Source organism: Nansenia antarctica (assembly GCF_963989245.1).
Source record: "Nansenia antarctica genome assembly, chromosome: 12".
Taxonomy (NCBI): Eukaryota; Metazoa; Chordata; class Actinopteri; order Argentiniformes; family Microstomatidae; genus Nansenia; species Nansenia antarctica.
In genome coordinates this window covers 29,202,016-29,217,967 of record NC_137682.1, presented here as the reverse complement: position 1 = coordinate 29,217,967, position 15,952 = coordinate 29,202,016, and the positions used below count along the sequence as shown (strand labels likewise).

The 15,952-nt window shown below is 44.4% G+C and overlaps 1 protein-coding gene across 1 annotated transcript in view; it reads left to right on the top strand.

The window, feature by feature from the left end:
- Positions 1-15,039: 15,039 nt before the first annotated feature.
- Positions 15,040-15,952, top strand: part of gdpd5b (glycerophosphodiester phosphodiesterase domain containing 5b) — a gene marked incomplete at both ends in the record, with an annotated part of 57,072 nt that continues 56,159 nt past the window's right edge. The window contains one exon of the mRNA XM_080543048.1: positions 15,040-15,156. Coding sequence (XP_080399174.1) covers positions 15,040-15,156 — 117 coding nt within the window. The remainder of the gene's footprint in view (positions 15,157-15,952) is intronic.

The window sequence follows — 15,952 nt, the reverse complement described above, 5'->3', positions numbered from 1 at the left end:
ATAATAAAAAATAAATAAATAAAGTACAACGATTTTGTAAATATATAAAAAGATAAAAAGTAAATGCTCTTGCAGACGTCTTTCGAATGTTATGAATAAAAGCATTGCGTAGATACAATCATTTCAAGGCTTTTGAAGTGCACAAACACCGTCAGAATTTGGCACAAATATTCTGCTTGTAAATGCACAAATGATCCCCATATGCATGGCTTTATCACAGTTGGCTATCTTCACTGAAATAGAAAATATTGTTTTCCAGCCGATCACATAACACTGCTTCATGACATCATGCCTTGTTTTGTTCTTAGCCTTGTGTTCCATAAACTACCGTGCTCTGCGTAAGTGTTGGGACAATGAAGCATTTTGTCTTCTTTTGGCTGAAATTAAACAATGACTATGAGGTTAGGTCTCTACTTTTATTTGAGGGTATTTGTGTACATATTGGTTTCACCATTTATAAATGACAACACTTTTTATACGTAGTCCCCCTATTTCAGAGCACCAAAAGTAATGGGATAGATTAATATAATGTCCTTAAAAAGGACGTCAAGGTTTATCATCATCATGAAAGACTGCACTGACACACAGTATGGTGTGATGTCCCTAAGACAGATTCTTAGGATCCTTGTCATTGCAGACAATGAAGAATTATATTTTGCAACGGCTATCTCTGTGGCAATCTAGGAGCAGATCTCTCTCTCTGTGTTCAGATCTCTCTGTGTGTGTCTACACATGACATAGGCCTACTTGTATTTACATTTTTCCAACTCATTCTTATGCTGGCAAATGTGTAGGCTATTTTATTTTGGTGTAGTGAAGAAAAGGATATTGATTTAAATAATATAAGGCAGATTTATGTTTCTTGTGTTTCGTGATTATTTTTGCCTTTTTAATGATATATATACGTTGATAAAAGAGTACATTATTACATTATGATACAAGAGTACATTATTATCTTTAATACTACTACTAATAAAAGCGCATTGAGTCGCATCTTGTGAGAAATGCGCTATACAAATAAAACGTGATTTAATGAGAATGTATATTTCTTTGTTTTGTCTATTTTAGCTACATCATCATGTACAGAATGACATTCAGATCCAGAAATGATGCATTCCTGTAGGGATCCATTTAGTAATTATGTTACCATCATTCTCTTACCAGAGGTAAATCTTACTGTAGCTGAACAGCCAAAAGAGATATTTGCAAAGTCACGGTATCATATCATAGCTTGCACTCCACTCTTTTTGCACATATTTAAATCTTAATTTGGAGCAGATATTTAACTTTTTTTTTGAGTTTTGTGGAATGGTGGTTACAAAAACAGAGGGAGACCGTTACATGATACTACTTGATGCCCACAATGCATAGTTACATTTGTATGACTCGTTAGAGACAGTTCATGCACATCATGCCTCTGAAGTTAGTTTTAGTGAACTCATGACCACATTGACCAAATCTTATTTCCCAATGGGATGCCTACAGTATATAAAGAATACTGCCAGTTTTCCTGGATACCTGACTAATATTACACATCAATCACCATGATGGTGTCCTGGTACCACAGGATGGGTTGACATGGGTATGCTATTAGAAGCATACACCCACATACCTCCCATACCCACTCCCTCACTAATGCACTCCTGAGTGAGCTCCACTGGACCTGAGGCTGCAGACTGGCACAGTACTTAAAATAGTGAGTCAATATTCCATCTACTGCACACAGAGCTCTATCAAACCTGCACACAGAGCTCTATCAAACCTGCACAGAGGCTCAAGCCCACACCTACACAGTCTGAGCCCTGGCCATCCAGAGCTTAGTTCCAGGTCCCTGGCTCTTAAGGCATTGGCTCATGAATATGCATTCCTGGCATTGGGACTTAATCAAGTGGGACGAGGAGCTGTGTCATCATTTTTGGAGAGGCAAGGGGTAGTGAGTGAAAGCCATTCTCACAGTTGACCGAAAGAATACCACCTTAATTAGGTGTTAATTAAAGCTGTTGATGAGTCACAGAGAGTGTCAGAGGTGGCACAGAGACTCACACGTTCCTACTCATCAACACTGAGCTGGCTTTAGCAACAGTGATCTGATTATTGTCAGCCTCTCAATAAATTTGATTCGCCAGCGTTCCATTAACTCAAGTCATCCTCATTCCACTGTGGTGTTGGTTAGCCTAAATCTCCATGGAGATGGTTGTGGTTTTATGTTTCCAATTGTACGAGAGATTTATCTGAAATAATGCCACTGAAGCTCATAAAGGCACTTTACATACCCTAAATGTTAACCTACTTAACATTTGAGATGTTATAGTAATGTAGTAATTTAACACTTGAGATGTTATAGTAATGTAGTAATTTAACACTAGAGATGTTATAGTAATGTAGTAATTTAACACTAGAGATGTTATAGTAATGTAGTAATTTAACACTAGAGATGTTATACTAATGTAGTAATTTAACACTAGAGATGTTATAGTAATGTAGTAATTTAACACTAGAGATGTTATAGTAATGTAGTAATTTAACACTAGAGATGTTATAGTAATGTAGTAATTTAACACTAGAGATGTTATAGTAATGTAGTAATTTAACATTAGAGATGTTATAGTAATGTAGTAATTTGAGCAAATATCTATTGACTAGAGCCTGACAGATATACCGGAGCATGGATATTATGGGCTGATATTGGCCTTTACAGAAATATCTGTATCGGCACATGATAATGCACTGATGTGCATCAGCCTCGCATTCCGAAATTATCGAAAATCTGTGTAACTGCTTTTTTCCAGAGATAATTCACACATGGATTGTTTTTTTTTTATGGATAAACTTCACTGAAGTAGCTGGATTTAGCAAAGTAATGTTAGCTCTTTGAACTGCAGTACATTGTTGCTAACTAAAAAGATGTTGACTAAACAAGACAGTTATTCAGCATAAGGAATCACACAGTAAGATTCTATTTACCAACAATTTATTTTACCAGTTAATATGGCTAGGTTGTATCAATGAATTTCATCGTAGGACATTCTAGCGTAACCTTTTTCACAAGCAACTTGGGTGCGTCCAAGCATATCAGCATGGACTTCACAATGCAGGTTTGTTTACTCTTGTGTGAGAGCAGAATTTACCACTTTGTCTCGGGGGCTGGAGTAAAAAAATGTAAAACTTATATGTATTTATTTATTTTTAAATAAAGTTTTTGTAAATGAAATATTCTGAGCATGAACAAATAAATATTTAATTGAACTGTCACATCAAGTTAGATTGAACAGCACATCACTGATATCAATTTGCAGTACACTAAACATTTGAAATGCTCATTTGGCATAGTACAGGTAACTGTGGACATAACATAAATAAATGTTCTATTTATTTCAGGTAATTATTGAAACTGTTACTTACGAAAACTGTGCTAAGAAGTTCCTTCTTAGCACAGTTTTCGTAAGTAACAGTTTCAATAATTAGTTGTAAGAAGTTGATAAGAGAGGTCAATGGAGAATGGCCAGATAACCACTGTACAATTGTGGTGAGAGAAAAGCATCTCAGAACGCATTACGCATCGATCCTTGCGGTGGATGGGCAGAAGGCCACGTTGGGTTCTACTTCTGTCAGTGCTCAGTGAGTGTATATCGGTTAACTGTGAATATTGCCCCCCTCCCCATAAATCGGCATCGGTATCAACCCAAAAATCCATTATTGGTCGGGCTGTACTACATATACCTTTATTTGTCTTACTCTTCGTGAAATGTATGATTATTTCAATCTGTGGAAAATGTAAAGTATGTCTCTAGTGTCTGAGCTCCTGGTCCAGCTGAATCCTGAGTGTTTCCTCAGCTGAGGGGCTTGAAGAGATCTGTTCATGCTCCATTCCCAATGTGTGTGGCGTCTGGTCACACACGAGGTCTGCACTACTTGGCCTTTCCCTCTATGTGGTGGTTAAAAGTAGTGTTCTTTGCTGGGGAAACTGCTGAAGCGTTTCCTACTCTTGATTTCTGTTTTTCTCTGTCTCTTTGATTGGAGGAAATGAGGCAGCAGAATAGAAGACTGCATTTTTGGGGGGGCTGCCTCCATCATGTCTTATTTCCCAGACATTAGGGAGTTCAACAAGTTGTTTGACCCCTGAAACAAATATGTTGACAAGCACAGGCTTTGTAGAAGGAGCTGGGCTCGTTTGGCAGGCACAGACAATGAGCGACTCCGATGGCCCCTTACATTATGGTGACATCCTCCTCTACTTGCTAGAGATGCTCCGATCAGGGTTTTTGGTGCCGATCACCGATCACCGATCACTGGAATCAGTGATCTGCCGATCCGATATCACCGATCACCGATCACAGCGTCGAAAATGGCAATTGAAGCATTCTATTTATTGTGTAGCATTATTTATGTTTTAAATTATTCTTAACACCATTGACATTGTATATTAAGTATTTAAATGAAATTAGGAGATGAGAAAGTATCATGAATTGACGACCATCTGTTTTATTGAATTCACAACCACCTGTAGCTTACTTCAGGAAAAACAAATAAAATGTGAAAATAAAAATCATAATAAATAAAATGTACACTGTCACATCAAATGTGCAACATTCCACTCGAATGAGAGGAACTAGGGGCTCTTAGAGAACTTGGAGCTTATACTGTAACTGTAGCTTTCCTGAGGAACAATAAACATACCCAAACTAAACTGCAACATAAACAGGCTATAGCCAAATATAAAATACTGTTTCAAGTCAGTCAGTTTCAAGTCATATTTAGGAGGAGATAAGACAGCAAGTCAGCAATAATCAATAAAACAAAAAAACAAAACATTGCACCTAAGGAGATTTCAGACTCAAACCTTACTTCTGATTAAGCAGCATCACTGGCAGATTAGCCTTGAGAAATACAAGCATCTCAGCGTTTTTGGCACTCAGCCTGTTCCTCTTATCATCTAAAATGTCCTGCTGCTGAAAAGTCGCTCGCTATCTACACTTGTGCAAGGTGCACAGAGGAAGACCTAAAACTCACGCGCTAATAGTTGTTGTTGCTATGGGCCAAGTGACTTCCTGCTCGCGGGGTCACATGACGTCGGTGAACACTACCTACACTACGCTCGTGAAGTCGCGCTGGAACTCTGACCAGCACTCGTGGAACGCCTCTCGTCCAATCAAAGCACTCGGTCCCTTTATGACGTCGAGCCCAGTGTGCGCTTCGGCGCTCTCTGAGCGAATCGACGAACGCAGCAAATGCCGTATGATATTCGTGGTATTGAAAGACCTTGCGTGCGTTCCTCCCCGAGGTATTTCTTTTGAGCAGACATTACAAACGGCATATTTGTTGTCTCTTTCCGACACTGTGTAATATTTCCAGACTGGCGACGCCATTTTGTAAACTGATCGGTCATGTTTGATCGGCCGTTTTGAGAACTCCGATCAAAACCGATCAAGGCCATATCGGCCGATACCGATCGGCGCCGATCAGATCGGAGCATCACTACTACTTGCCATGATCATCATTGCATGATTCTTTCTGGAAAGCTCCAACAATGACGACTTGAAGGTGGACTTTGCCTGCATAGACACATTTTGTCAGAGATGGGCCTGTCAACTAGATCAGACTTGCTCTTCAAAGATTGCTCTTCAAATTTGATCCTAATGATCCTAACTCATGAAATGTTTTTCCTATATGATTTTGTTATCGTGTCATTCTGCAAGTATGATTAATTGATGCATGTTAATATACAGCCTTGAGGAGTGGCTGAGATCATTAGTATTCACGCTGTGAAAACCTGATCAGGCTTGTGCTCCTCCAAGGTGTTACATCTGCTGCCTGAACACTCATGTCACTCTTATTATGATGATATTGTTGATCAAATTAATCAAATTTAAAATGTTGTCAACACTCTATGAAGTTGCTGTTTGAAGTTGAAGTAAATGTTTTATGTTTTAGAGATGTGGAGTCCATGTGGTGTTATAAGCGGTGGTTACATTGCCATGAATAAAACCATGTAGTCCTACATGTTTCTTTTACATTGTTGTTGTCTCTATCTAAGACTAAGTCGGCGTGCCCAGACATGGTGCACATATCTGGTCTATTACACATCAGCTGTTGTTAATGCTACTCCTCACCTGACCTTTGCGCAGAGATTATTATACAAGTTGCAACTTTCACATACAGTACAAGACGACACCGATAACCAGGAAGATGCAGCCATTTCCATAGATACTCTACGTATTGTACAGCATGTGTCTTCTTGTTAACTTGTCAAGTGAAGTTGACGAGTTTCAAACAAATGTTAGTGATGAAGTAATAGATTCACAACTCCAAGCATATGTTACCCAATGTTTGTGTCAGGCTTCCTGGTTAGTGTTCTAGTAAGTGATTGCATTTGACCACCAACTTTGCCTACGCTTTACATAACTGTTCAGAGAACTACAGTATGTTATAGTTTAGGCCTAAGGCTACGTATGCTGTTGTGTAGTAAATGATTTGATTCCCCTCTCCCCTTGGTGTGGCTAAAGGCCACATATTGAAGAAATTGTGCCTTTTTTGATAATAGCACCACATTTTATACAGAGCAAGGGCCGGTCTTATAATTTTTGCATGGTATTGAACTCATTTAATGATTACACTGTTAGACTGACGTCAACAGATGGAGGTCTCCAGACATCACTCACCATGGGTCATTTAGTAATGAGGGCCGGGGCTTCAACTGTTAATACCATCTAATCTTGAAAGTAGTTACCATTTGTTTTAAAGTAATGAGAAAACAGACCATTTGCTGACTAATGAAATTGAAAGTGACACTTGCTTGGAAGGCAGTAGTAGGAGGGCTGGCGTGGCTTTATCATGACTTAACACATTTCGATACAGGGTTTATTGGAATATTAGCAAAATATATCATGCCCTGAGCTGGTGATGTGAGCGTTATTGGAGCGAAATTGGAGCAGGAGCGAAGTCCGACGCACAAGTTCTTTCATCTAAATTGTACACACAGAATGGGCCCTCAAGAATGGAAGCAGGAACTATTTAATTATGCATTATACCTATTCTTCACTAGATTTTGAAGTGTAATTCCTCAGTACCCTAGATACACACGTATGTGCTTACAGTACAGGCAGGCCTAGTAATTTTAAAACATTCATCCCAAATCCCTCTTAAAACAGCATTTCATCACAAAAATAGCTATAGGCTAGCACACTCTCTAGGGTTGTGCAATAGGAGGGCAAATAACTTGCACACTCTTCAAATTGGTTTTGTAGAAGCTTTTTGGTCACTAGCTTTTTTGTTTGTTTACATGTTTATTTATAATTTGTGAACTCACATCTTGGGTGGTATAGTACTATTATTTAAGTACACTCTGATAACATCAGGGTTGTTTTACAAATAGATTGTAATCAACATGCATTCTTCAGCTGCATAACATCTTTACTGTATATCACTGAAGACCTGTGATACACTAGTGATAAGAGGCAGCAAGGCTTAATGTCATTATTATGCTAGCTGATTAGAGCAGTGGAGACTGTGTGCTGAGTCAGCAGTACCTAGCCTAGTCCTTGAGTAACCTAGATGTGATTAGTCACAGATCTGTGACAAGGCTGGCTCCTGCCAAAGGGCTCCATGCCCTGGGCAACAACCCACCTGGTGCTCCTGCACTCTACCCCAGGACCCAGACATTCTCCTGCACTCTACCCCAGGACCCAGACATTCTCCTGCACTCTACCCCAGGACCCAGACATTCTCCTGCACTCTACCCCAGGACCCAGACATTCTCCTGCACTCTACCCCAGGACCCAGACATTCTCCTGCACTCTGAGGGATATAGAAAGAATGCCAATATAGTTTAATGTAATGTTCAACAGAGGCTTGGTTCACCCATTTTATTCATGATTTTACTCACATTTTCAAAAATATTGACAAAAGTTACTGGCTGCCATAGTTGTCATTGGAAACCGGACTTGTAATTAGTGTTCCTACTACTACATAGTACTACTACATAGTAGTAACCCTAACCCTAACCCTACTACTACATAGTAGTATAACAGTATTGTTATTGGTGGTATACTTCTTCTTCTTCTTTTCCCCGCTTTGGTCAAATAGCTCAAATAGTCCCTGACCAAAAATGCTATGAATTTGCATGCCACAACTAGAGAGCATCAGTAACTATGGCACAAAGAATGATCATGATTAGACCATAGGTGGCGCTATAATAATAATAATAATAATAATAATAATACATTTTATTTATAAAAGCACTTTACATATAAAATCTCAGAGTGCTACAACACAGTAAGATAAAGCAAAAAACATTCAATTAAAAGGCTAAAAAAAGGCTCTATTAAAAAGGTGGGTTTTAAGGCCTCGTTTAAAAGCATCCACAGACTGTGGTGCCCTGAGGTGGTCAGGGAGAGCATTCCACAGCCTGGGAGCAGCCGAGCAGAAGGCCCGATCTCCCATCGTGCGGAGCTTGGTCCTGGGGGTCTTGAGGAGGTTGGTGGCAGTAGAACGGAGGGTGCGTGAGGAGGTCTGAGGGGTATGGAGGAGTTCCTTGAGGTAGGGGGGGGGGGGGCAGTTCCATGGATGCACTGGTGGGTGAGGAGGGAGACCTTGAATTCAATTCTGAGGGAGACGGGGAGCCAGTGAAGTGATTTGAGGATGGGGGTGATGTGATCATATTTGCGCACCCTCATCAGCAGCGCTGTTCTGGATGTATTGAAGTTTCTGGAGGCAGCTGCTAGGAATCCCGATGAGGAGTGCGTTGCAGTAGTCCAGTCTGGAGGAGACAAAGGCGTGGACGAGCTTCTCTGCATCTGCCAGAGTGAGTGCAGGACGGAGTTTGGCAATGTTCCTTAAGTGAAAAAAAGCTGTTTTGGATATATGTTTGATGTGGGTCTCGTAGGTGAGGTGAGGGTCCATTTTTACGCCCAGGTTGGTAACAGATGAGGAGAGGGGAATGTTCTGGCCAGAGAAGGTGATGCTGGTGATGGTGGATGACTGGACCTGGTGTGGTGTGCCGACTAGGATGGCTTCAGTCTTGGAGCTGTTGAGTTGTAGGAAGTTGAGCTTCATCCACGCCTCTATCTCCTCCAGGCAGGTGGTTAGTGTGGATAGTGGCAGGGGTGCAGAGGAGGTGGGGTTGACTCTGAGGTAGAGCTGTGTGTCATCCGCATAGCAATGAAATGACATTCCATGCCTGCGGATGACACAGCCAAGGGGGAGCATGTATAGTGTGAACAGGGTGGGGCCCAGCACCGAGCCTTGGGGGACACCGCAGGTGACGTTGTGGGTGTGGGATTTCGCCTTTCCCAGGGTGACGTGCTCAGTTCTGCCAGTGAGGTATGAGGTGAACCAGTTGTGGACGGTGTCAGAGAGGCCAATGGTGGAGTGCAGACGGTGAAGGAGGATGTTGTGGTCCACTGTGTCAAAAGCTGCTGTTAAATCCAGAAGAATGAGGAGGGATGGGGAGCCAGTATCTGCTGTCATCAGGAGGTCGTTGGTGACCCTGACCAGAGCCGTTTCCGTGCTGTGGCCAGGGCGGAAGCCGGACTGAAAAAACTCAAGGAGGTGGTTTTGATTTAGGTGATCCTTAAGTTTAGCAGCAACTACTCTCTCTAGTACCTTGGATAAAAAAGGAAGGTTGGAGATGGGCCTGTGGTTGGCGAGGACTTCTGGGTCTAAGGTGGGTTTCTTGAGAAGTGGTCTGATGACAGCAGTTTTCAGCGCAGATGGGACATGGCCGGTCTGGAGGGAGTGGTTGATGATCTTGGTGATGAGAGGACTTATTGCGGAGAGATTGGACTTCACCAGGGCTGTGGGGAAGGGGTCCAGGGCGCAGGTGGAAGGCTTCATCGTCCTAATGATGTCCTCAACCTCTCGCTGTGTGATGGCCGAAAAACAGGAGAGAGGTTGGGCAATCCCAGGCTGTGGGTCGGCAGTCGGGACATTTAGAACGACAGAGCTGGAGAGGAGAGAGCGGATGTTGTCAACTTTTGTTCTGAAAAAAGTGATAAAGTTGTTGCACCTCTCCTCTGTGGCTTCTGAGTGTGAGAGAGTTTGTGACTTGAGAAGGTGATTTATGGTGGTGAAGAGTTGCTTAGAGTTGCCAGGGCTATTGTTGATGATGTTAGAGTAGAACTGTGAGCGAGCATCTCTGAGGGATTTAGCGTAGGCCTTTTGATGTTCTCTGTAGGCCTGTTTATGAACAGTCAGTCCCGAGGCCTTGAGACACCGCTCAAGGACACGCCCAGCCGTCTTCATCTTCCGCAGTTCGCAGGTGTACCAGGGGGCTGAGTGCGAGAAGGACACTGTTCGGGATTTAAGAGGGGCGTGGAGGTCCAGGAGACTGCGCAGGGACTGGTTGTAGAAGTCCACTGACTCAGTGACTGAAGGGAGATTATCAGAGCCAGAGGAGAGATGTTGGAGGTCCAGGGTCAGGGCGTCTGGATTGATGTTTTTAAGGTTCCTGAAGTGGATTTGCCGCTTAGGCTTGGTGTGGGGGGAGGGGAACAACAGTTCTATTGAGATGGTCTTGTGGTCAGACACACCCAGATCGTAGACCTGTAGGTTGGTAATGGGGGCGGAGTTTGTGATGACCAGGTCGAGTGTGTGTCCCCTAGAGTGTGTGGGGACATCAACATGCTGTCAGAGGTTGAGGCAATCCAAAAGTTGAAGGAACTCAGCTGCAGGGTGACAGGAGGGGGTGTCAACATGAATGTTCATATCTCCAATGATTATGATGTTTGTAGAGGTTGAGCAAAGTGTAGAGAGAAGGTCGTGCATCTCTGAGATGAATGCTGAGTTAGCTTTGGGGGGCCGGTAAATGAGGAGTATGGACATGGGGAAAGGGGGCTTACATTTAAATGCAAGGCACTCGAATGAGGACTGTGTGGGCAGAGGGACGGGGGACAGCTCCAGTTCCTGTCGGTGTATAACAGCAAGGCCACCACCGCGACCAGTACTGCGAGCTTTCTCCAAATAGCTGTAACCAGGAGGACAGGCTTCATTTAGAGCGGAATAAACCTCAGGCTGGTGCCAAGTTTCGGTAAGGCACATGATGTCTAATCCTTTTTCCATGATGTGATCTTGTATGAAGGAGGATTTATTGTTGATAGATTGTGCATTAAAGAGTTCAATTTTAACATTGGATGAGGTGATAAATCTCTGTAGAGTCCGAAGCAGACTGAAATCCACTCCATGTTTTCTGTCCTGCTTGGTGTGTAGCGGTGTGCTACTAGTTTCAGGTGCGACGGTGTTCCGATGACGCGGCAGACGTGCGACAGTGCGCTCCGTTGACCAGATAGATGTAATGAGGTTGCCAGGCTGGTAATAGACAATAATATAATAACCCAATAATAATAACCACAAGTAAATAATTAACTTCAGAATGCTGGCATTTCCACTCCATTGGATGAACATTTATGAAACGTGGTACATATGTGTCTTTCCTCATGGGGAACATATTTGCCTCAAGAACTCATAAAGTCCGCCATGATGGATTTTTCGCATCTTTATGGAATGGAATGGACTTTATTTGTCATTGCTACAGTACAGGTACCAAACAACGAAATTTAGGAGGGGTGGCTCCCCTGGTGTTAGGAAAGGGATTTTTTTTTTTTTTTTAGAAAAAGCATAAAATCACAAGAAGGTAAGGAGCTGGTTTACATAAATAAAGGCTATGTACACAATCCACTGTACTATACTGCACAGATAGTCAACTAGGGTTGTCATATTGCACAAAAGTATTTTTTCACGTTATTTTAAAGTGTCACAGTTTGCAGGCTTGAAATGTACATGTTTGTGCCTCAGCACTAGCTGCCATACAATCCGTCCGGACTGTCCTGGGCCCAGAACTTAGGCCGTTGCTGTGTTCAGGGCCTTGACGGCCCTGTGGTAGAAGCAGTTCTTCAGTCTGTTTGTCTTAGCGGCCGGGGTCCTGTACCTCCTATTCGAGGGCAGCCTGATAAAGTGTTCGTGCCCAGGGTGGGTCGGGTCCCTGGAGATCTTGGAGGCCTTCTTGAGACAGCGTGTGTTGTACAGCTCTTCCAGAGAGGGGAGGGGGGCGCCGGTGATCTTCTGTGCTGTTCTCACGACTCTCTGTAGCGCGTTTCTCTCCGCTGTTGTGCAGCTGTGGAACCAGTTGCAGATGCCGTAGGTGAGGATGCTCTCCACTGCGCCGTGGTAGAAGGCCACCAGTATCTCCTGCTTGTTGTGTTCTTTCCTGAGGCATCTCAGAGTGTATAGCCGCTGTTGTGCCCTCTTGATGGTGCCTTTTGTGTTGTCCTTCCAGGCCAGGTCATCCCGCATGTGATGTCCCAGGAATCGGAGGGTTGAGACTCTCTCCACGCTCTCTCCGTCGATGAGCAGGGGCTGGATCTCAGACTTTTTCCTCCTGAAGTCTACGATGACTTCCTGGGTCTTTGACTTGTTTAGCAGCAGGTTGTTAACCTTGCACAGCTTGCTCAGTTGCTCTACCTCATCCCTGTACGCCGCCTCGTCCCCCCCCGAGATACATCCCACCACGGTGGTGTCGTCTGCAAACATTACGATGTAGTTGCTGGGGTGGACGGGGGTGAAATCGTGGGTGTAGAGGTTGTAGAGGATGGGGCTTAGCACGCAGCCCTGGGGGGACCCAGTGCTGAGGCTGAGGGCTGTGGAGGTGTGGGGGCCCACCCGCACCCTCTGGGGGCGGTCGGTCAGGAAGTCCTTGATCCACGCACATATAGAGTGTGATAGACCCAGGTCTAGTAGTTTGGTCACTAGCCTGTCTGGAAGGATGGTGTTGAAGGCGGAGCTGAAGTCCACGAAGAGCAGTCTCGCGTAGCTGTTTCCCCTCTCCAGGTGGGATAGAGTGGCGTGGAGAGTCGTCGCTATGGCGTCCTCTGTGGACCTGTGGGCTCTGTAGGCGAACTGGTATGGATCCAGGTTGGGCGGGAGGCGTGTGAGTATGTGGGCCCGGACTAGTTTCTCGAAGCACTTCATGATGATTGGTGTGAGTGCCACCGGGCGGTAGTCGTTTAGGCAGCTCACCGTGCTTTTCTTCGGGACTGGGATGATAGTTGAGGTTTTCAGGCAGGGTGGGACGGTGGCCTGGGACAGGGACTGGTTAAAGATGTTGGTGAAAACCCCGGCCAGCTGGTCGGCGCAGTCTCTCAGCACCCGTCCCAGGACGCCATCCGGCCCCGAGGCTTTCCTGGGGTCCACCGCCTTCAGTACGCGTCTCACCTCATGCTCTGTGAGGGTGAGGCTGCTGAGAGCTGGAGAGAGTGGTGTTTGTGTTGCGGTTACCTCCGTTCGCCCCTCGTCGAACCGGGCGTAGAAGGTGTTCAGCTTTCCCGCCAGCAGGGGGTCGTCCTCTGCGGCTGTGAGCCTGTTGGCTCTGAAGTTTGTCATCTGCTGAACCCCCTGCCACATCCGCCTGGAGTCGTTGCTCAGGAGGCATTCCTCAATCTTCTCTCTGTGCTCTGCCTTGGCCGCTTTGATGCCGCGCTTTATGCAGTTGGGTTCGTCCACATGCATCTTCCCACTGCTTTCTCCTCTTCCGCTAATTCACTAACCTTGTCATTGCCTCTATGCTGTATATTGATTCCATCAGCTTAACATTATATATCATTCACAAATAGCCTACACAGACAACTTTACTCTGGTTCGTATTAGGGGTGTAACGATACATCGATTCACATCGATACATCGATTCATTGACTAACGATCTGATTACATCGACGCAATGTAAAAACATCGATCTATATCGTCATCTTAAAGATACACCTTTATTTTGAAATGGCACATTCTGCGTGACTGTCACCATTTCCGTGCAGCGCGCGACTAGCAGACACTCTCTGCTCGGTTGGGAAAACTCAACATGTTGACTGACGCTGGCTGCGTTCGTCAAACACGCTCTGGAAATCTGATCAGCACTCGCGGAACGCCTCTTGTCCAATCAAATGACTTGAACCCAGTGTTGCGCTCCGGCGCTCTCAGAGCGAGTTGACGAACGCAGCCCACATGTTACTGACGCTGTCAGCCAGTCAAACGCGGACTCCCAAACCCCACCTCTTCTCTCCTCTCTGCTCTGAGCTGTCCTTCCAAACCCACGTTGCGCTAGCCTGCCTAGCTTAGTTAGCTACAATAACTTTGCGAATAAAACAAACAACAAGCACCGTGTGTTCCTCACAGCCCACCACAGGGACACACATCTACCTCCACGTCCACTGGGCTGCTACAGGCCAACTAGCCGCACAGACACACATATTCACAACACTGCATGCTAACAGAAGTTAAGCTAAAGCAGCTAACGTGTATTTTTTGGGGGGGCATGGTAGGGTCGGGGAGGGGATACAACTTATACACACAAACAGACACACACACACACGCACACAACATGATATCGCGTCATATCGATCATATCGTCATATCGATCTTGAATCGAATCGAATCGTAATCGTATCGTGACTGACATTGTGATATCGTCAAACATTGTATCGTCATACAAACAAATCGATATAATATCGTATCGTGATGAAGCTGGTGATTTACACCCCTAGTTCGTATCACTTAACATACTCTATAAATATATTGAAAACATATACCTCCCATGTCTGATTAACAATACACAATGTGTTACCATGTTGAAGCATTTCCAGATATCTCAAAAACAGGCCATTGAAATTTCACAATTTTGGCTAAAAGCTAAGGCTAATGCTAATATAGCACTTTAAAACACATCTTCTCATGACTGCTTTACCTTATTCAGTCAGATGGGGGTGGCGTTATGGACTTAAATGTTTAGATTTTTTGTCTGGATTGTTTGAGTTAATACCAAAGTCTGGTGCAAATTTCACTTGAATAGGCTCATTGGAAATACATTTACTGGACAAAATATTGATGTGTTCAATACTTATTTCCCCCACTGTATGTGTGGTTCATGTACATCTCTTTATACTTTCCCAGCAAAATGTATTGAGCGATCTGTGAATGTTTACATTTTTTTGTTCATTTCCCAGGATCCTGTGCTGCCAATGGGATGTTAGTGGCCTGGGGCGGGGCCAGGATTGAAGTAGCATGGTGAAGCACCAACCCCTGCAGGTCTACGAGCGGCAGCTGTGTTTGTCATGTCTTACAGGCATCTATGGGTGTCGCTGGAAACGCTACCAGCGGTCGCATGATGACACTACCAGGGTGAGTTCTGTCTGGCAGCCCTTATTCCTGTCCTACAGTCCTGTCCTAACCCTTATTCCTGTCCTACAGTCCTGTCCTAACCCTTGACTGTTATGTAGGGATGCACGATATTATCGGCACCGATATTTATCGGCCCGATAATGGGACATTAATGTGTATCGGTATTTATCGGTTTTATAAAATGTAGCCGATATTTAACCGATATTATGAAGCCGGAAATATTTCTGCTTCCGGTTTCCGGTTTCCGCGCTCTGCTTCCGGTTTCCGCACTCAGGCACGCAGTTTGTTTTGACGAGACGCGAGCGAAACATGCCTTCCCCGGTGTGGACATTCTTCACAGTTTCTGAGGCAGATATTGCGTTTGCAATTTGCAACACATGTTCGACAAAAGTTCGGAGAGGAGGGCAAAGGTCTACGAGTTACAACACAACGACACATCTTGTAGCGGGTAGATAGTAATATCCCTCCCCTGGCCCCTCTGTTTTCCCTTGATAGCTGACAAGCTAACGGGTGAAGTAGCGAGGCCTGCTAGCAGCTAGCCTACAACCCCTAGCCAGCAATGGCTAACGTTGAGGCTAGCGGACCTAGCACAGCTAGCGGACCTAGCACAGCCGAGACGTAAATGGCTAGCTGGGACACCCACTCTAAGTGCGCAGCGTGTCTGGAATTAATCCACGCCCAGGCCGCTGTTATCTCTACCGATGAGTGTATCCACTGTGCAGTGTTCCCCAAGAAACTTCTCCGCTGACGGCTAAGTCGCATGGCTAGCCTGTCGGGAGAAGATCCGCTGCCATCA